This window comes from Meleagris gallopavo, chromosome 5 (genome assembly GCF_000146605.3).
Source record: "Meleagris gallopavo isolate NT-WF06-2002-E0010 breed Aviagen turkey brand Nicholas breeding stock chromosome 5, Turkey_5.1, whole genome shotgun sequence".
In the NCBI taxonomy this organism is placed as follows: Eukaryota; Metazoa; Chordata; class Aves; order Galliformes; family Phasianidae; genus Meleagris; species Meleagris gallopavo.
This window is the reverse complement of record NC_015015.2, coordinates 38380965-38401995: the sequence shown is the minus strand read 5'-3', so window position 1 is coordinate 38401995 and position 21031 is coordinate 38380965. Positions and strand designations below refer to the sequence as shown.

At 38.9% G+C, this 21031-nt stretch overlaps 1 protein-coding gene across 1 annotated transcript in view; it reads left to right on the top strand.

Annotated features, from left to right (window-relative positions):
- The first annotated feature begins 10611 nt into the window (after nt 1–10611).
- The window catches only part of SPTLC2 (serine palmitoyltransferase long chain base subunit 2), a 54046-nt gene continuing 43626 nt past the window's right edge, over nt 10612–21031 (top strand). The window contains exons 1-5 of the mRNA XM_010711777.2: nt 10612–10863; nt 18030–18184; nt 19179–19327; nt 19639–19763; nt 20361–20454. Coding sequence (XP_010710079.1) covers nt 10627–10863; nt 18030–18184; nt 19179–19327; nt 19639–19763; nt 20361–20454 — 760 coding nt within the window. The 5' untranslated portion in view covers nt 10612–10626. The remainder of the gene's footprint in view (nt 10864–18029; nt 18185–19178; nt 19328–19638; nt 19764–20360; nt 20455–21031) is intronic.

The following is a 21031-nucleotide window of genomic DNA, read 5'->3' as shown; positions in this document are numbered from 1 at the left end:
CGGGAGTTCGGGACGGGCGGGGCAGCGCCTCTGTGCTGGGCTGGGCTCTGAGCGGGCCGAGGGCAGCCGGCGAGCCGAGGGGAGAGCTGGGGGGCTGTGGCGGAGCCCGCGGAAGTTCGGGTCTCGCATCCCCGGTGGTGACCTGGAGCCCGGGGGCTCGGCGGGTAACGGCGGCCGGGCCGCTGCCCGCGTCTGGGATGCCTGGCTGTCTGGGCTGGCCGTGCCCGTGCCGCTGGGTTTCTGTGGCTTTAAGCTAGAATCCCGCTCCTGTGTAACAGGTCCGTGCTTTAGCAGAAAGCGGCAATTAGTTCCTTGACGTTGCTCAGGTGCGGTGTGTCCTCTGAGCAGGAACTTCCTAATCCGGGAGCGTGAAGGGCTTTCTGCAGCAGTTCTCATCTCGCTGCGTGTTTGCATCTTCACAGTTCCAGTTGTTTTCCTGCAGAGCACCCAACTTTTGTGTGATAATGTTAGTGGTTCTCTCAGAAGTAGTCCTAGCAATATGGAACTTATTTTATCAGAGGCCTACACCTGGTACTGCTGCTGGAGAGAAGCCTTCCCCTGCGGGTGTCCTTCCTATTGCTCCCTATTTTCCCCTGCAGCTCCTCAGGGAAAGTTCATGTTGTCTCTGAGTGAACCGGAGTTGAGAACTGATGCAGGCTAAAGGCACGCTTTTTGTTTTTTTTTCCATGACTTGAGTTTAACCCAGGTCGTTTCCTGCATTTCCTTCCCTGGGTGGACACTCACGGTCTCTCCCTGGCACTCGGGAGCAGATAGCAGCACATTGTTGGGAGTGAACAGTTGGGGGAGGTTACGACACCTTTTCTTGGCAGCAGTATCAGTTTATCCAGGTTTATTGTTGAGGAAGTTATGGAGCTGGCAGTCTTGCTTTGCAGACACCAAAAATTGCTCACTATAAAGCCTTAGGTTTAAATCTTTGTACTAAGCACAAGTAGTGGTGGTGAGCGTTCTGATGTTCTTCCCTTCCACCCCTTCCCCCGGCCCGTTCCACACATTTTAAGTAGAGGTTCTGCTTTGGAAGAACAGTAAGGGATGGTTGAGGGAACATTTTCTTCAAGAGTTGTGTACAGCTGCATGTTTGGAAAACGTGAAAGGTGGAGCATGTGAATGGAAAAGCTGTTCATGTCAAGCTGAAGAAGTGAACTTCCATGTGTTATGAGAATTCATATTCATTTGTTGGCTTGTATATGATAGTGTGTTTGAATATGTCTTGCAAACCAGAGGCACTTGAGATCACTTCTAAAGGGAGAAACTCTTACTGTAGTGCTGATGATCATTAAACATCTTAGCAAAAAGCTGAAGTCTAGTCATGTAAGGTGATTATAAGAAAGCTTTAAAGCTTTTCTAGCACCTGCTTATTGATTAAGAAGTTGTTTATGATTAGAAACCGCGTGTTCCTTTCTCCAACATCTTTCATGGTCAGATCCCTGACTTCCAAATTGAGGGTCAAAGTGTTCAAACATTAGCTGAGGGTTGGGACTGCTTAGGGCTACTCATAGTTTACTGTTTGTTTGTTTGTTTTTCAAATATCATCTGTTCTAGGAGTTTAGGACCCCCAAAGGTACTGTCATGAAAACAACACAGATTTGGCTGTTTGGCTTTTTTTTTTAAATCTTCATTGCTCTGTCTCTCTGTAGGAGAGCATGTTAATGCTTATTGTGTGTTAAATATATTTGTGTAGGTAAACGTTTACATATATGTACGTACCATGTACAGCACTTGAGAATATGCAAGTGGCAAGATCTGTGGAATGCAAAGTAATTGAGTACCAAAAAGGAGGTAGCTTATAGGTACAGTAACTGGGTAATAGAAAAGAACAGAAAAGTAAAGGGTAGGGAAAAAGATTCTTTTGCAAGAATGCCTGTTTGGTGCCTGAGAGAAGTAAGAGGCAAGAAGAGAAGTAAGGTCTAGAGAAAATTAATATGTTGATGGAAAGAGGAAGGGGAAGAAAAGCCTTTGGTATAAGGAAGTGTTGCAAACGCTGATGATTTATCTGGAAAAACCTGGAGCTTGTGAGAGTATCACTCAGATACATCTCCACACCTTCCTGTAGGGCTACGTAAGACAGGCAGGCTTTATGTCTTTTTAACAGTGTAGAAAAATAGTAAGATTAACTGTACCTAAGATGTCTGTCCTGTAAGTTGCTCAAGTAAGCTATATTTTATTCAATTTTTTTTCCCCTATAAAAAAGTTCAGGCTAAAGAGTATTACCTTTACAACACAGACTTTGGGTTGTGCTTACAGCTCTCACCACAATGAGAGACTGAATGTACTCTACTGCCATTCCATCATGAGCACAAGAGGGTGGGAATGTTCACCTTCATTTTTTAATGTTACTTTGTCTCCTGCTGGGATCTAAACTGCTCTTCCTTTTTCTTATTAAGAGAAGAAACCCGCCCACTGAAACTGTGGGAGCTGACTTTGGCTGCCTTGGAGATGGTGAAATATTATCAGTAGCTCAGAAAGGAATAATTTGAAAGTAGGATTTCAGCATGTAAAGAAAATCATTCTGTTCGAGTACCAAGATAGAGAAAGAGCTGTTATTTTGCTTTGCTAGGAAGTCCAGTGTTCAAAGTACTTTGATTCTGCAAACAATCAATCTCTTTAGAGATTCAAATTCAGTGAGTGCAACAATCTCACTGTAAGCTTTTTTGTTAAAACAGGAACAGTAAAAATGGTTGAAGAACCTTCTAGCAATTAAAAACTGTGGAAAGTTAGTGAAAAAAGTGAGCAACTTCTGATGCTGTGTACAGTTAAGAGCGTGTGATTAAAATAGACTAATCTTTGAGTTCTTATGCTTTAGTGTAATACCACACTAGGTAAGATGAAGGCCTGACATCCCAGAGAGTATTGTCTTGAATAGAGGAAATAAACATAGCTGAGAGAAAGAAAGCAAGTCAAGTAAAATAATAGTGAGATTAGCACTCCAAGTTGTGTGTGATTCTGCTTTTTCTGTTCTTCTGGTCTCTTGGAGAGGGTGCTATGTGGGTTCAGTAGAAAAAATGGTACTAAAATTCTATCAAGACACTTTGGAATATTATTAAGAGTGCAAGAATAATCACTTTTTCTTTCTGTGATACAATCTTAGGCTGGAATGTGTTTCTCCAATGCAGTGTCTTTCTCTGAAACAAACAACTAATGATTTTTTAAGATTGTGTTAAAATAAATAAATTCTTGCTTAGAACAGGGGGATTGGGACCTATATAGTAAGACAAGATGCCCTTGCTTTCCATGTTGAGTTATTGTAATCTGTCTGCTACTCTGAATAGAAGTTCACTAATGTGTTTTTCTGGATTTCTTAATTGAGCTTCTCACATTAGGATGGTTTCTCTTATAGTTTTAGACGTTGCAGAAGAAATAATCTCGAACTAAACAAACAAACAAAAAAAGGAATGTAGAGTTTAGATTTCAAGTTTTTAATTTGTTGTGCACAGTATTTCCAAGTCAGTTACATAGGCGTTGGAATTATGCAAAGAACTCTTAAATTTCTGGATGATTCTAGATTTTCCAATACTGTGCTAGAGTGATCTCCAGATAGTGTATTACAGACATCCTTTAGTAAACAGGTTTTCACATGACTTCCTCAGGAAGGGAAGAAATACCTCAATTAAAGAGAGGGGGATGACTGAGAAAGCTGAATTGCTTTAAAACTGTTACAAGTTCTGAATCCTCACAGCATTAACACCAGCAGCATAAGCTTTTCTCTAGTAAGTTTGACATGTGCATGCTGAACACAGCTTTTGTGGTCCTTTGAGCTTACGATTAATCACTTTGCACAATATCATCTCATGAAGTGCTTCAGGGTGCAGTAGAATGCTGGCTCCGTCCTCATTTTATAGACTTTTGCTGGAATCAGAGTGAGACTTCTTTGGGAGACTGTATTTAGGAAGAGGAGAACAAATGCTAGAAGTTTTTCTCCTTACAGTGAGTTTATGATTGCAGCAGTATGAATAACCTTCGTTCGAGGTGAACAAATAACCTTCACTTGAGATGAAGGTTAAGATAAAGATTTTTGAATAACTTTATCTGTTAATTGTATATTAAGATAAGAGATTTGAGTATGAAATTGGTTGTTTTTTTGAGCCTATATGCAAATTTTAAAATGCAAGTACTTAACAACAGACAGAAAAATTGAATACTCTTGGATCTTAAGAACTAAATCTCATGAACATACTCACGAGGAAGTGAGAACACATGGAGTGCTGTGCCCAGTACTGAGCTTTCCATTAAGATAGTCACGCATCCTCATCAGTCTGTGAAACCATTGGAGGGCCAACAAGAGGCTGAGGAAACTGAAGCACGTGAAGTATGAGGAGAGGCTGAGAACTAGATTTCTTAGCCTAAGGCAGAGAAGACGGTTCCAGGCTCTTGAAACTGAGTGGCAATAGGATGAGAAGCAACATGTTGTTTGGAAGAATGAGAAACATTGACTAGATATTAAGGATTTTTTTCCATGAGAACAGAAGAATCCTGGAAGGAGTTCCCCAAGAGGCTGTAGTCTGTCCTTGGAAGTGTTCAAGTCTAGGTTGAATGTGGCCCTCAAAACCCTGCTGTGCTGAGACCTCCTCTGAGCTAGGGGTGGACGTGGTGGCCACTGGAGGTTTCTTCTGAGCAGAGTTAGTCCATGATTGCACAGATAAACTCCTGGACTTTAGGAATGTGCCCTGGGTTAGACATGAGTGTTTAATCCTTGAACCCTGATAAAAATGTAGATGTTAGGGTTCTTAGCATGTATTCTGAGGCTTGTGTGAGACATAAAGAAACTTATTACATTCTGTTTCTAGCTCGGGTTTTTGATTAACAACATGTGTTGCATGAGTAACATAAAACTGAACTGAGTAGAAAATTGGCTGACCTAGAAAAGACTATGATCTCCTTCAGATGTTTTAACTGACAGAACTATTTCTGAAAAACCCTATCTGTGCATTGATGATACTTTCCTAATACCAAATGTAATTATAAAAGTCTACAAGCCTTTGTGGAAGGAATAGCTAGACAACATCTTTCTGGCTAAATGAATATTAGAAGCCATCATATTAAATTAGTGACTGTAACATCAGTGTCAGAGTTGTCTGAAAATTTCTTTATCCGTTCTAATATAAGAACAAACCCACAGTTAATGTGACTGGCTTCTTTTAAATCCGTGTGTTACTGAGGTCAGTTTGAATAAAATATTGAAATAATGTTAAGACTACCATTTTAAATTAAGCTACTTTGTTCCTTACATGCTCCAATAACATTTTATAACTATATGCAAAATCACTTTTTGTTAAAGCAACTACGTGAGTGGTATCATTTCGTAGCAATTTTTTTCGTTTTAGTGGTAGGTTTGTAAAAACCTGAGAGCCTGTGGCTCGGTCTGTTAGTGATCCACTGACTTGTTCTGTCTTTGGAATTCTTCATTGCACGCTTAGTAGCTGAATATGTAAGGCATGTTTTATCAAAATGCTGTATATGTCAGATTGATTGAACATACTAGATAAGATAATGTAGTAGATTTGAGGTAACAAGATAAACTATCAGGAAAAAGTGTATTCTCAGGAGAGTTCGAATGGTCAGTTATTATATATATGTAGGTCAGTACTAATCGCAGGCAAAAATAGCCTTAATTGTATCACTCTTAAAAAAGGAGGCATACATTTAAACCGTGAACATGTGTGAGAGATTTATACTTTTTGTGTGGATACGGCAAAGGCATCCTACTTATCAAAGGAGTGTCAAATTTGTTGGGAAATAATATTTGCAGATTAAAATGTTTGATAATCCGTACCAACAAGAACAAATATTTAAGTGGGAGTACACCAGAGTGATAAAGTCTGTCGTGTAAAAAAAAAAAATGTACCTCCAGTGATTTTTTATTTTTTATTTTTTTTTCCTGAAAGATTAAAATGTCACTCAAACCAGAGCCTTCTAATTTTGGTAGTGAATCTTAGTGTTTTTACCATTGCAGCAGTTTGAGATGTGAAGGCTAGGAACAAAGCAGCACAAGAAGAAAGTCTGCAGGTGACAGGGAGGAATAAACACAGAATAAGTAATAGCTCAGGTGAGGCTGCCTCTGAGAAATTGTAGTTTCTTTCGTTCTTATTCTCTTGATTCCATATAACAAATGTGACTGCTTTTGAGCTGCATGCCCTATCTTTCCATGCATTCCCTGTAGCTGACAGGAATCTTTCCCCAGCAACCCTGGGAAGTAGCTTTTTATTGTACATCTAAAACCAGAAGCTGTATGACTCCTAGTGGAATGTCTGCAGTGTGTGTGGTACGTGTCATCAGAAGCTGCTACATTTTAATAGGAATTTTGCAAAGTTGTCTTCCAGCAACTTTTAAGGCATTTACATAAAATCAGCTGGGCTCATCTGGCTTTTGTTTTTCCTTGCAGCAAGAAGTAGAGCAGTCTCCTTTAATAAGGAGTGTTGTGGTTTTCCTGGGATAGCAGTATAAGTGCTTATGGTGTTCACTATTAACTGTGTTGCATGTGCTGTGCTTCTGTAGCATCTTTCTGCCTGTAGTGATCCCACTTGTGCAGGGTATTTATCATGACAAATATTTATAATAAACAACTTTAAAAGATTCATTGATTAAATCCTGTCTGTACTGTCTGCAGTGGTACCTGTGCATGTTCCTGTGCTTACACATGGCTTTTGTCTTCTTGCAAAACTTCTCTAATGCTTTTGGAAGTTTATGTGCTGTGCTGCCCTACAGTCGGAGTTTGGCTTCTGCATGCTCCTCTGTATCCACCTGTTTCTGCCATGCTGACTTTGATGAGAGGGAGCTCTTAGCCTAACTGGCTGCTGACGTAGGTGTAGCATGTGCACTGAAAACCCTTTCTCCGACTGACCTTGAGAAATAAGTTTTTCATGAACAGACAGGTTAAGCATAATGTTAGCTTGATGTGTGTCCTGTTTCGGCTGCTGGCAGCGGTAACTTAATACTGAAATCTGTATCTGTTTGCTTGATTCTTTTTCTCCCCTTTGTAAATCCATGACAGGGTGACGCATGGAAGTCCTTCTCTGAAGATCTGTCCAAACTTAGGGCAATTGTGAAGGGTGCAAGTAAAAGCAAGTTTACTGTTATCAGTTGCATTTTTCCCTTACTTTGATAACTCTGATGGAGTTATCTGTGCATTTAGTAAGACGGCAGAGGTCTCTACTGGTGAAGCATGCCATTAGCTACATATCTAGTTGTGAATTTATGTTTAGTGGAGTGACTTAAATGAGAACTATATCTGTGTAGAAGACACTGCTCTATCCCTGATGTCAGATGGCGTGTAATCGTGCTAAGAGATACCAATGTAAGAATGTTCTGTGAGAATTTGAGCTGGAGTCTGGTTCTGGTGGTCCCTGAGCTTAAGGCACTGCAAGAACTGATGCTACCTGTAGGACAGAGTGTTCTTTAAAGCACAACTTTGCACAGCACTTGGGTAAGAATGTAAGCTAAGGCGTGCTTACAGTGTGTGTGTGTACATCCATAATCCCATCCTCTGTACCAGAGACAGTATCATAATAATTGTAAGGATTGTATGTAGGTCACTCCAAAACTAATGACTCCTATTTATTTCCACAGAAATCACAACAGTTACAAAGAACACAGTAACACTACTTGATAGAGCAAATTCTCAGCTACAAGATGCTGTTTTTCTTTAACATAGTCACTACCATCAGCTATTTGCTGTATTTTTACCAGCCACGAACAAGAGCCTGCACTCATCAAAATCTGTACCAGCAGAGGGTGACCTGCTGTTGCCACTGCTGAAACACATCACCGAGCGCCTCAGTGTGCTCACATCCACTGCTTGGTCTCCATAAACATTCAGCAAGTCTTGATGAATGTCAGTGGGTGCCATTTTTTTCTTCATGGAGGAATTCAGTGACGCACTTTTGCTTTATTTTCACTCCCATGTCAAACACTGTTTTGTCAGGCTGTCCTGCTCTGTATGAGCACAGTGGTAGAAGAATACCAGGAGGTGAAATTAATTTGTCTTGAATCGATGCTTATATTCCTAAAAAAGTCTTTCTCAACGAAATGTTACTTTTGACAATGCAAGGCAACCTTAATTTTAGCATTTTTCACAAGCAAGGGCATCTCTAAGGAGAGAAAAAGTGTTACACACTGTTTCTGATCAGAACTGATTTATTTATTTACTCATCAATAGCTATTGGTGATTAACCTCAACTGTTAGTTTGTAACCTTTCGTCTCTTCCAGGTGAACATCCAGTAACCTGAGAAAGGCATTAGAAGCTTTGATGTGATCTCCATTTATTAGATGCTAAGCCATTTGGGTTGTCACTGCCATCTGTCTGCTCATCCAGAAATGAGCAATTACTTATAGACAGCTACAGGTAGTAGATGTTGCACATCTCCACAGTAGCTGCTATTTGGAGCCCAGGCTGTCAGCTTGAGGTCACCAAATTCAACTGTAATTCTTCAAGTTTTGAAATTGTAGTAACTTGAGAGCTTTGTTGCATGGTGCAGTAAAACGTTATGGTTTCATGAATTGGAGCTACAATAATAAAGTTAAGAGGTCTTGAGAGTATTAGAGAAGAAAAGGCACTTGTTTTCTTTCCTTTGTAGGGTTGACTTACAGAGTCTGCTGATTGTCATTTGCTTTAATGCCTCCCCAGCAGCAGTTCATTCTTGTTTGTTGAGATCTCTTAAATGAGTTTGTGGAGCAGCAGTGTAAAGATTGTGAGAGTCTAATAAATAACTTTCTGCAAATCATTGTATTTCCAGCCTGCGTCAGTTCCACATTGTTGGGGAGATGCTGTGCTGAAAGTCAGGTTAGCTTTCATTGTGCAAGCCAGAGGGTGATGCAGATGGCTCAAAGTGGGAGTGAGTGGGACAAAGTGAGATGCTTTGGTTGGCACTCTTCGGGAGGAAAACATAGTGTGAAACTCTGGCCTTGATAAAACTTTTAAGCTGCCTTCATCTTAGCTGCAGTGTAGTAAGCCTAGGGGGATTTCTACACTTGTCCGAAATTTTCTAACTTAAGCTACCACTGTAAGCAGTATATCTTAAAACTACTTCAGTATTAAACCTTGCCTCAAAGCACTGCAATTCTGTTATTTATATCTGGCATATGTGCAGCTGCTAAAATACATTTCTACAGTATCTTTATTTTGTTTCCACGTGTTTACCAGTTCTCAAGTCTTGACAACCACAGCCACTACATTGTGAAATTCTATATTGCTCTGCAACCAGCTGGATGTGTGTTGGCAAAGGAAAGAGGTAGAAATGGGTGCTGGGGGAAAAGTAGTGCTCAGTTATTGACTGCATAGCTATACCTGATTGTATCTTATGAAGCAGACCCTTGCTTCTAAAAAATTAAGCTTAAGATAATAGTATCAGGCTTGAAATACAGACTTGCAGCAACTGGAATGAACAGATGCTGATTTCCAAAGAAACTATTGCATGGAAAGCATGTGTGCTTTAATTGATTTGTTAGCTGGTACATAAGTTATTTCAACTCTGGCTTCTCTTCCCATATGATCCTATGGATGCCATACAAAAATGACCTGTGTTGTTCTGCTGGCTATGGTTATCGTTCTTTGATGTATTTAGGACCATCCTTTTCCCTAAGTGTTGATGTTTCTTTGGTTATAATGTTTTATAATAGGCTCCTTATTATATTTGCCTATAAACTGAAACTTGAGTACAGTCTACTCTAAGTACTCAGTCTATTCAAACATTGTTGACCCGGCTCCTTTTTCAGTGTGCTGTTATTGTTAATATAGTAATTTATTGAAGCTTATCTTGGTTTCCTTCTTGTCTTCCAGCCACTCCCTTGCACATCAGGCAACACCCTTCATAGTATGTTTGGAGAAAGTTACAGAATTTTATACCAATAAGTAGCCTAGTTAAAACTATGACATTTTTACAACTACGGTGTTCTGTTGGGTGAGCACTTGCCTTGTTATTTCAAATATTTTCTGTAACAGTCACAACACATCAACCATAATTGAGGTGCACACGTGTTATGCAACTGGTCAAATTCTTTTCTTCAGGAGATAGCTTTTAGGTAACAAGACGATGTGCCGTGTGGATTTTATGCAGAAAGCTTTCCTTTGTTCTGTGTTCTGACATATATGCAATGTTGAGGCTATGTATACAATGAGTTGTTTGTCTGTGATGCCATGTCCACCACATGGATGAGTACAGTGGTTATGTCAGCATCTTTAGGCTTAAGGCTACGGAGAAACACAGAGGATACTTGTTTTCTTACGGCAGTGTAGGCTTCTGTAGCAGAATCTTGTTTGAATATTGTCCAGTTGTTTTGGATTTCATAATCCTGAGAATACATTCTTTATCTTATAGAACTGTTCATTTCTGTTTCTGGATTTCTGTGTGTTTTCTGTTTAGTTGTTTTTTTTATTGTGTTTTTTTTTTTTTCCTCCTCTTTAGTAGGTCTTGGAAACCTCTGCTCTGTGACTTCAGTTATGTGAAAGTCTTGGTGAATGAGGAGGTATTCTCACACCAACCTTGTATGTGGAGACTAACAGTGTTTGTCACGACCGAACCTAGCTGGAAGAACTAGGATTTGGGCTAGGGGAGGGCAGAATCAGTTACAAGATCAGAGAGATAACTCAGAAATGCCTGTTTGATGTTCCTTGAATGAGTATCTTACAGCTGCCTCTCTTTAAATTTTTACTTCAGATAGATCACATCGTGCACAATGGAGGATTATACAAAAGGCCTTTCAATGAAGCTTTTGAAGAAACACCAATGCTGGTTGCTGTGCTGACCTATGTAGGCTACGGTGTTCTCACACTCTTCGGGTATCTGCGAGATTTCATGCGGCAGTGGAAGATTGAGAAGTGTCAAAATGCAATAGAAAGAGAAGAACAGAAGGTAAAGACTGAGAAATTTCAATGTGGAAACTGTGTGGCTTAGGCTATAGTTTAAGTATTTATTTGCAGAGCAATATTGTTCAAAGTTTTCTACTGTTCTCCTTGTATCCGAAATGCTCTGTGTGTTATGCTAGTACTGTGGTGTGGTTAAACAAAACAATGTTTAATTTATTTCAGTTATTTTTGGTGGCATAGTTATATGGTCTATTTTACTGGAAACTACATCAAGAATTATATCAACATGCTGAGTGATGCTTCAGCTGCAGAAACAAGGGTTTGAGGGAGAAACACCTCATATGCCAGAAGCAAGTGAAATGCTTCTTGAAGGATCTAGCTGGAGTATCACAGCAGTGGTATGCTTTCTGATGCTGTTCTGGTTGCTGTCTGTGTTTTGATTTGGAAACATTCTCCCCAGTCCAAGTATCTGCAAAGAAAAGCTCGCAGTAAGAACCAGAGTGTAAACTGGATGATTTTGAATTAATATGAGATTGATATGGTAGTGGGTTAGCTGGTGAGTGATTTGAAGCACTAACTCACTGATAGCATTTAAAGAATTTTAAAAAACTTTTAGTGAAAGTTTCTGTTACCAGTTAAAAAGTCTTGCCATCTCCAGCAGTTAGACTAATACAGATAATCTTAAGTTGTTTTAAATAATTTTTAGAGGCCTTTAGTCCCCACTCAAGTTACTGTTAAGGAGCTGCCACTTAAACTGGCAGTTTGTAAGCTATTTCCTGCTAATTCTCAGTGTGAGCTGTCTTAGCATAGTGTGAATACCAGTGAGGTTTTCTCCAGAAGTCAGAGTAGATTGGCTTACTCTTGCTGGCCAGGGTTCTGTTTTTCTCAGTCACCCATCCAGCTTACAGTACTTCAAGGCAGTTTGTTTTTCACTTGCTGGTTTCTGATTCTCTAGGCAGCCACATGAGCAGTTGGAATTGGCTAGCAGAAAATGAGGGTGGGGGAAGCAGCTCAAGAATGTAAACAAATTGCTAAGGATAAGAGGGTGGAAGGAGGAAAGACAAAAGATGACTTCTTTTAGAGGCAGCTTTGGGCAAAGTTTGTATCATGCTGTGGTAGATGAGATAAGATCCAGTGCCAATGCCTAAAATGATTTCATGGTAGCTTCTTCATATACTTATAGTAGCTTGTGGTAGAATTAAGCTGACTCATGGTAATAATTCCAAAACAGAAATATTTTTTTGGGAATTTAATGAGGATTAGATATTTCATGTTTGTTAACAGTGGGGAAGTTAAATTTATACTATTTCCAAAACTAACTTCTGGAATCTAGAAGTAAAACTTCTATTCCCATTCAGTATCCAATATCTGAATGAATATTCCAAGCTAAATCTCCATTTGTAACTCAATGTTTTGTTTAATTTGAGCTACTTCGGTTTATATCACCTGAGAATATGACGTCATTGTACTTTTCTACTTATATCCTTGAAATTGATGCAGAAAAGAGCAAACAGCTGCAAAAATACACCAGTTCTAGATGTTAGGAGTTTAAATATTTGTACTCATGATACTTGAGGATTAAAAAGAAGTAACTGAAAGATTGGTTACTGTATTTCTGTGAAACGCTTGTTCCCATACCAAGTGGGAAAGGTGTCTACTTACAGTAGCCTTTTTCTATGAGAGTGGTAATAACTGTACATTCACTTCTGTTACAGAAGACCTCAGGCAGCAGTTCTGATTTGGGGGTAGGTTATTGATATTAGGTTCTCCATAAAGACTGTCACAGGTGACACAAGCAGAGAGTTTGTTAGCAACTGATTATCCCAGTTCAAAAATAAATTTAATATTAATTTTTTTTTTATTTTATAAATTAATTCAACATTGCGTCTTCCCCTGAAAGGCTTCTGTTTAACAAGTAAACTTCCCAGACAGATGAATTGAAACTCCCTGTGTTTTGATCTTGACTTTCAGGGAAGAGCTGCATGTGTTGTGTTTTTGTTTGTGCACAAGATTTCTGTGGCTGGATCTAATGAGAAGCACTTTTATCTGAAGGCTCAATTTGCTGTGTATCGTGTCATGAATAGGCCAGTGAATACTGTATCTGGATGGAAAATAGGAAGTCCTGTTTAAAAAAGTTCTGAGTGAAAGAAATGCCAGTGTAGTGTACTTCCCTAAATCGTGTTTTTAGTGCTTAGGTTAGAACAGCTATTTCTGATGCTGGTCAAATAGAAAAGTGATCATGTCAGATCTAGAACTTGACCCCACATTTTGATGCTTTGAGCTTTTTTTTGTCTGAAAATGAATTGATGGTAAGGTGCTGCAGTGTACCCAGTGTGGGAGCCAGGTTTTGTCTTGGTACAGAGGAGTGCTCAATGTCTTGTTCTGAGACATTTTGTCGTTTTCATATACTTGAATCTCTCAGGCAACTGACTGACATCCCTACTGTCTTTTAGTAAAGAGGTATAGATACGAGTGTGCAGGAAAAGCTTAAAACTCCTGTTTTTTAAAATTAATATATTAAATCAGAAAAACCCCGGTGTAGTTTCTAGCAGACTTAGATTCAGTGACCTCGTTATGTGAAGTACTATTTTTATTAAATGAATCTCAAATTGATTATAATTTTCTTAGCAATCTTTGCAAAACAATTAGCTTTAGTTTTCTGAAATAGTTTATAAAACACGTTGTAGATGAAGAGCTCAAAGCAAAGGCATTGGAAGTAACTGTGTAGATTAGCAGTATGAAGATGTTCTGTGTGTGCAGAACTAAATTACATACTGCAAGGAAATGTTCCATATAGGGCTGAAAGGATGTGTCTTGAAGTCATGGAATTGAAGTATATGGATATTTCTTGTGGTGTCTTTCTGAAAATGATTGAAGTTAATAGCACTGAGTAAGCTTCAGTCTGGAGTGTGGTTTTAGGAAAAAAAAAGGGGGGAGAAAAAAGCCTTGTGATTTTTTTTGTTGTTGTTGTTTTGGAAAGCACTTTATCTCAGTAGCGTAAGTTTTTGCTGAAACTGTTACATAATACTGTGTGCACCAGAACTAGAAAATGAAACTGGACGAAGATGTTGGAAGAGTAGGATTTCTAATGCATCTGTATTGGGACTGTCTCTGTCAGTGGGTAAATATCTTGCAACTTATTAGAGAGCAGCACAAAGCAATGAATGATTCTAGAAAAAACTAGTATTCACTCACCAGAGCTGCACAAAAAGGTAAAGGCTTTACTAGTGTGGATTATCAGGAGGGAGTAGTCTTTGTGCTTTGCATCAGTGAAAATATATCCATTTGGGCTTTTCCCGGAAACTGGTATGTGTAGCATATCCTGTCAGAAACATTGGTCTGTTTTAGGCATGGGTGAGTGGAAAGATAAAAACTGCCAGTTACCCTGGAATCACTGTATGTGTTCTCAGTTTAACCTAATGCTCAGTTATAACTTTCTCAGTAGCCATGCTTGTAGTATTTCATAGGTAAAAGGGAAACTGCTTTTACACTTATCCTGATCTGATTTACCTACTAATTACATTGTCTGTTTTGTACATGAAAGCAAACTGTCTGAATGGGGGTGCTAACTCTTTAATGTACCTCTCTGTGCTTGATAGCTTCCCTGTAGTTCCCAACAGTATTTCTGGTATCTGAAGCCTTCAGACATTCCTACAGTTGGATTTGTGTGGACAAGTATGTTTGGGGTGGTGAACTGGAGACTTCTGCTCAGTGTTGTCTTAGCATCTGCATAGCTCACTGTAGGCCTGCTGAGAATGTAAAAATTGCCCACAGTTGCTGCTGTACTTTTTCTTGTCTCACATGGCAGTGAGATGGAACCAGCCTTTTCCATTTTTTTCATTTTAGAAGCCTGATGTTTGTTGCATTTGCCTACCTGATTTCCATTCAGAGTTAGTTTTGTGTTATCAGGGGATGCATTAGGTGAATTGCAGGTAAGCCTTGTTGGTGCTCGTGGCACCATCTGTTAGCTTAGGTGCAGTGCTGTAAAAACTTGGCTCTAAAAGCAACATAATAGCTGTGTTTGCATGTTACCATGCTCCAAGCTAATGGTTACAAAACTCTCATTATGACCTTCACTTGTATTACTAATTTACAATATGATGAAATCTTGGATTTATAAGTTGCCTGTACTAAGGCGCTGCACCCTAAGGGAGAGTTTTATTCTTCCCTTGCTTCAATTCCTTATTGAAATTGCTATATTTTTCAGGCTTATGGAAGATCTCTAGTCCTTAAGTTTATGCATTTGGAGTTGTTTTACTAGTAATGTTCTAGGTTTTTAATGCTTCTTTAGCACTCCTAAAAAGTAAGGCTAGTGTCCTGTATTGGGCATGAGTTCTTTTACTCATAATTTGTTCCTTGAATTTCTGTTAACATTTGAAGCACACTTTTTTATCTTACAATAATCCGTGAGGTTTAAAGAACTTCACAATAAAGTCTCTTCAGAATTTAAAGGTTATGCTGCTGTCTTGTAAGATTGTACTTGCATTATATCTTGGTGGTGTCAACCTGTCGTGGGTGCCTATCTTTCTCTCACCAGTTGAGCTTGTTAGTCTTCCTGCTTTGTCACCTTGTTTCAAAATAAAACACGATTTATCTGATTAGAAACATGAGGTAAGATTGGACTGTATCAGCCCAGGCATACCTGCTTGAATTAGAACAATGACTAATTTGCAGCCTCCATTCCTAGCCAAGAATCTTGACTTCCTGGGCCACATAGTTAATGTGCTTCAATAACTTCTGCAAAGTCAAATTCTTATGCGAAGTGGTTAAGAAAAGCTGGAAGTGGTTAGAAATATTTGAGGTTATAACTAAACTTAAGTTCAAATCTCTTAATTTTTTTTCTATTTTTAATTCCTCACTTCATCCACCCCTATGAAAGATGCTGTAACAGAGGCTTTCAGACACTTACCAATTAACTACTTGGAATCTTAAGTAATGAATTGGTATCTTAGTGTATTGCTCCAAGTACTGTCATGCTTATCACCACTCTTAGAGTGAAGTAGCAATGTAACTTTTCATATATGAAGTAAGCTTTTGAATGTGTTGGGTTTTTTTCCATTGCAAAAGGGGCAAATTTGTAAGTACTTCAAGCCTGAAACCTACCATCTTTTTGGAACAGTGAGGTAGTGGAGGTGAGGAAGGTTTATGTTGTGTTACTTCTTCAGAAAACTAATGATTTTCTAGAGGATTATAACATTATTTGTTTACTTCCTACCTTATTAATCCAATTTGATGGAAGGCCTTCAGAGGAGACATGGCAAAAGTGAATGCCAAACTATACGTGAGTGAAGGAACATGAAAGAAATAATTCAGTGCACTGTAACTCTTTGGAATCTCATTCCTATTGTCTTCCTTTGCTGAGGAAGGACATAGAATGACTTAGGTTAGAAGGGACTGTATAATCAATGACTATACAGATAATATAGTTGTACAATTGTACAATCAACAAATATACAGATGATATGGTATATCCAGGAGTTTAGCTGATGTAGTTATTATCCCAGAGTAGGAAAAAAGGACACTCACCCTATCCTGGGCTCACGTGATAGTCTCCAGCAAGTGGATCTGCAGAAGAGATCCTTCCTCACTGGCAGTCAGCTCTTAAATGAGTCTAGAAGAGGTGCAGCCAGGCTCCACCCCTTTCAGCAGCACAGGTGAATTGCCTTCACCTGTGATCCTGTGGCTGACTCATTGCTTGCCTCAGGTGATCAATCGGGCCGTGATTCAGCAGCTCCATACGGGGACTTTAAAGGTCGTCCAGTTCTGACAGTCCTGCCATGGGGTCGTCGTCCCCAACTAGACCAGAGCCCCATCCAGCCTGGCCTTGAACTCCTCCAGGGATGAGGCATCTAAAGCTTCTGGAGGCCGCGTGTGCTGGTGCCTTATTATCTTCTGAGTAAATAATTTTCCCCTAACATCTAATCTAAATCTTCCCTCTTCTTGTTTAAAACCATTCCCCTTTGTCCTATCAGTATTGAACAGTGTAAAAAGTTGATCTTTTCTTTTTGTTTATTCTATGAAGGAGACATCACTGGCTAAATCTTGTTTTTTCTTAATTGAAATGATGAAAAAGAGTATCTTTGTGCCTTCTTGGCATGTGATTACGTGCAGCCAATTCAGAAGGGAAAATAGATGCAGCAACTTTTACCTGGAAGCTGTCTTTCCTGTGCATCTTCAGGTAGGAGGATGTAAAAAGGTGAATCTAGATGGTTCATTTACTCTAAGGTAAAAGTTGTTAAACCATAAAGTGGGGAAGGTAAAGGAAAATGCAATGCTCAACAGAAGGAAGAGTACAAGTAGAAGCTTCTCAGTACTTATTTGTGTGAATTGTTATTAAAGAAACTGGTACAAATGCTCTCAGTTCTGCTTCCATGTTAGAAATACCAGGCACTAGTATTTGGTCAGACAGATATTCTGTCTTATCCTGCCACCTAATAAAAAATGCCTCTCTCCATATTTTCAGTTATGTTGTGAAAAACAGGAAGAAATGTGATGCTGGCTCTTACCTTTGTCATAAGTCTACATTTTCCTTTTGTACATTTTACGTAGGCTTGCTTTTGCAATGGTAGCAAATGAATTATGTATTCTTATCACCACTGAATGTCAAACTTCCTTTAAATTTAATAGCAGTGATGGAGTCTCATGACTTTCAAGCATTTTAAGTAGGCCAGAAAAACACGTTCTTGAGTGCTCAGATGTCCTTGCTCTCACATTTTGAGTGATACACAAGAATGTCAAACTGTTTTCCTGAAAATTGTTGGAAAGGAAGCTGGAATTCAGGAAACTCTCATGCACAGAAATCCTGGGGGACTTCAGTCATGATAAGCTGTGGAGAACAGAGGTGCCATAATGAAGTTTAATTGTTTGGCTTCTGAATGAAAAGATGTGATAAGTTCTAACAATAGCTCTGTAATAATAGTAATGCTTTATTACATGGATTTCTAACATACAGAAAATATAACAGAGTACCTCAGCTTTGAGTGCTTTCTCATTTCCAGATGATTTTGCACTAAAGTAACAATACTGTGTTTAACAAACTTCCGTTGGAGTTTTTTTTCAGGACTTAAGAATGAAGAGTTATCAACTTTTTCCTGCGTTTTCTTGATTTATTTTATTTTACAAATTACATTCGTTGATTCAGAAAACGCCTTGTTCCTTTTATTGCCAGTTTGCTCTATTGTATTGTTTCCTTTCATTTTTGATCTGTTTCAGGACTTTGTCCCATTGTATCAGGACTTTGAAAATTTCTATACCAGAAACCTCTACATGCGCATTCGAGACACCTGGAACCGTCCAATTTGCAGTGTGCCAGGGGCCAAAGTGGACGTGATGGAGAGAGTTTCCCATGACTATAACTGGACATTCACGTGAGTCAGATTGAAGAAAAGGCTTCCAACAATTACTTCTAAGGAGGGTCTCTAAAAGCACATTGAAGGCTTTGCAGTTAAAGAAGCAGTGAATTATGTTTGAGATTTACACTGGCTGTTTTGAACCACACCTGGCCACCAAGATGACTATATAATCTTTGGTATTTACACTTACTGATGATTCTGCGTGCGTTAAGATTTCATAGTCCTATGAAATCTATATTCCAATGGTAAAACTTACACTTTTGTGTGTGATGCACAGAACCTGGAGTAGGTCCTTTGGATTGCATTACTTGTGACTTTTTGTGGTGGTTTAGAATCAGTCCAGACACTTGGTGAAACACAGCCAAAAATTTAAGGGCAGATGTGTTTTGTTGTCTTCTGGTTTTGTTTCTATTTTTTAAATTGGAAATGACGTAGCATGAGGCTTGACATGAAGAGGTTTGCAGCGTAGTATTTGGTGAAACTAGTCATATATCTCCTTGACTTTCAAGGGGAAAATAATTAAAACTTCTTTTTCCACTAAACTACTTCTTTAATCTCCTCGTCACGTAGCATCAGCACAACAGTGCCAGACGTATTTCCTTTCTATGGTTAGAGGATATCCTGCTTGAGGGGCTGCCAAGTTAACTGATCTAGATATCTTATTTTCTAATTGGACAGCAAACTGTGTGTTTCTGAGATGGAGGAGGAACAATGTCAGAAACAAACTGCTTGAAAATCCTGAAGTAATATTTGATATAATAGCATAACTGCCTCTTTATATAGACTGTTGCGGGAACTTCCATTTTTAGTTTGCAACTATGAGAGAAGGAGAATGTGTTTTTTGTTGCTCGAGTTTGATAATGAGGATCAGTGCTGAAAAAATTTAATTGTTGATTTTATAGACTTTTTACTAATGTTTCAGTATATATTCTATGAAACTCAAAGAAGAGTCTTCTGGCTGAGTTTTGCAATTTTGTATGTCCTAATTTTTAATGTTTTTTTAACACAGATACACGGGGAGAGTGATAAAAGGTGTTATTAATATGGGTTCCTATAACTACCTCGGATTTGCGCAGAACAATGGGACTTGCCAGCAGGCAGCAGCTAAAGTTCTGTCCCAGTATGGAGCTGGGGTGTGCAGCAGTAGGCAAGAGATGGGTAAGTTGGAGGAAGATAGGATGTTCCTTCAATGTTTGTTTCAAAGTATTTAATTTGATCTCAAGTCTTCTAAACATTACTTGTTTAAACTCTGGAACTTTAGACTAAGCAGTAAAGAAATCACTGTTTTATTGAAGATAAATTGACCTTCTGGGTTTAGTTTATACAGCACAGCTGTTGATTTGTTAATGTCTACAGTGTTACTGTCTGGGATTTTGAGTAAAGACTGCACTGGTTGTTGAAGATGTTTACTGTAGCATACAGCAGTAGTGAAAGCTTTCCACCCTGAATTTCTTCTGTTTTATGTGCAGGAAACTTGGACAAACATGAGGAGCTGGAAAAGCTAGTTGCCAGATTTCTAGGTGTGGAATCTGCAATGGCATATGGCATGGGATTTGCGACCAACTCTATGAACATTCCAGCCTTAGTAGGCAAGGTATGGCTCAAGTTGCTGGTAAGAGCACGTGTAACAAAGACTGTGGGTCCAGTTTTCTAAAATCTACTTGTCTATTTTTTTATTTCAGTGACAGCACCTGCAAATATTCTCTGTGGAAATTGTAGGTCACAGGAAACATCACTAGCTTTGCAAAAATCTTTGGGCAGCAGCATCCTAGGGACCAGTAGCAGTCTAGATCTTGAAAGAACAGCTTAGCATGTTGTGGCTTGCTTCCTCAGGCTACTTGTTAGTATATTAAACGGTGGTTAATTGACTTAAAGGTATTTTGATACTCTTGAGACACTAAGAATTAACTGTCATTCTGCAGGACTTCAGTGGGTGATGAAACAAGTAATTATGTAAGCTAGCAGCAGTTGTGTATCTTTATTTACCACATAAAGGCTGCAAATCATTTCTTAGCCAGTCTTGCCTGAGCCAGCTGTATTTATGTTGGATTTTTTTCCTTTGGTTGGTTTTTTTTTTTTTTTTGTGTGTGTTCTTAAATTATTTCTGAGCAATTGAGAGTTGAAAGGTGTTGTGTGCTTGACTGTGAAACTTAACTTTTTCAGTATCTTTCTCTTTCCCCTTCTAATTCAGGGCTGTCTAATTTTGAGTGATGAACTGAACCATGCATCTCTAGTGCTTGGGGCAAGACTGTCAGGAGCAGCTATTCGAATCTTTAAGCACAACAGTAAGTATCAAATAGTGGATGTTGCCTTTCTGTTGGGTCTTCAGATCAGATGGAAACTCTTCTATTTTCTTATAGTTGGAAATCCCATTTCATGTAAGAAATCAGTTGCTGGTTACCTGAAAGGTCAGAAGACTGGTGTTACTATTTAGTCATTTTGAGTTGGAAATTGTTTTATGTATTCAGTCTCAAATAGTAGTGCTTAGATCATTAAGCTGGGCTGACTTGCATCTCTGCGTGTAAAGAACAACACATTGCTCTCTGGCAGGTTTACGGGCAGTAGTGTTCTAATGTAGCTTCTTGTTACCTGGTTAGCTCAGCACTGTTAAGCTCATCTAACAGTCCGTGTCACATAGTAATGTAGTCTTGTAGAGGTCTAGGTTATGATTTGAGGGAATAGGAAAGTTTTTAAGTTTAGGACCAGACGCTAGCATGGTCCTACATTAAGGTAACTTTAACAGAGAGATGACATGGCTAAGCTTGACAACTATATGTTCATACAGTGTAGTACAAAAGGGATTTCAGGACATGAAGCATTGATTAACTGTTACTTGCTGTGTGTATTTTGGAAACTGATACT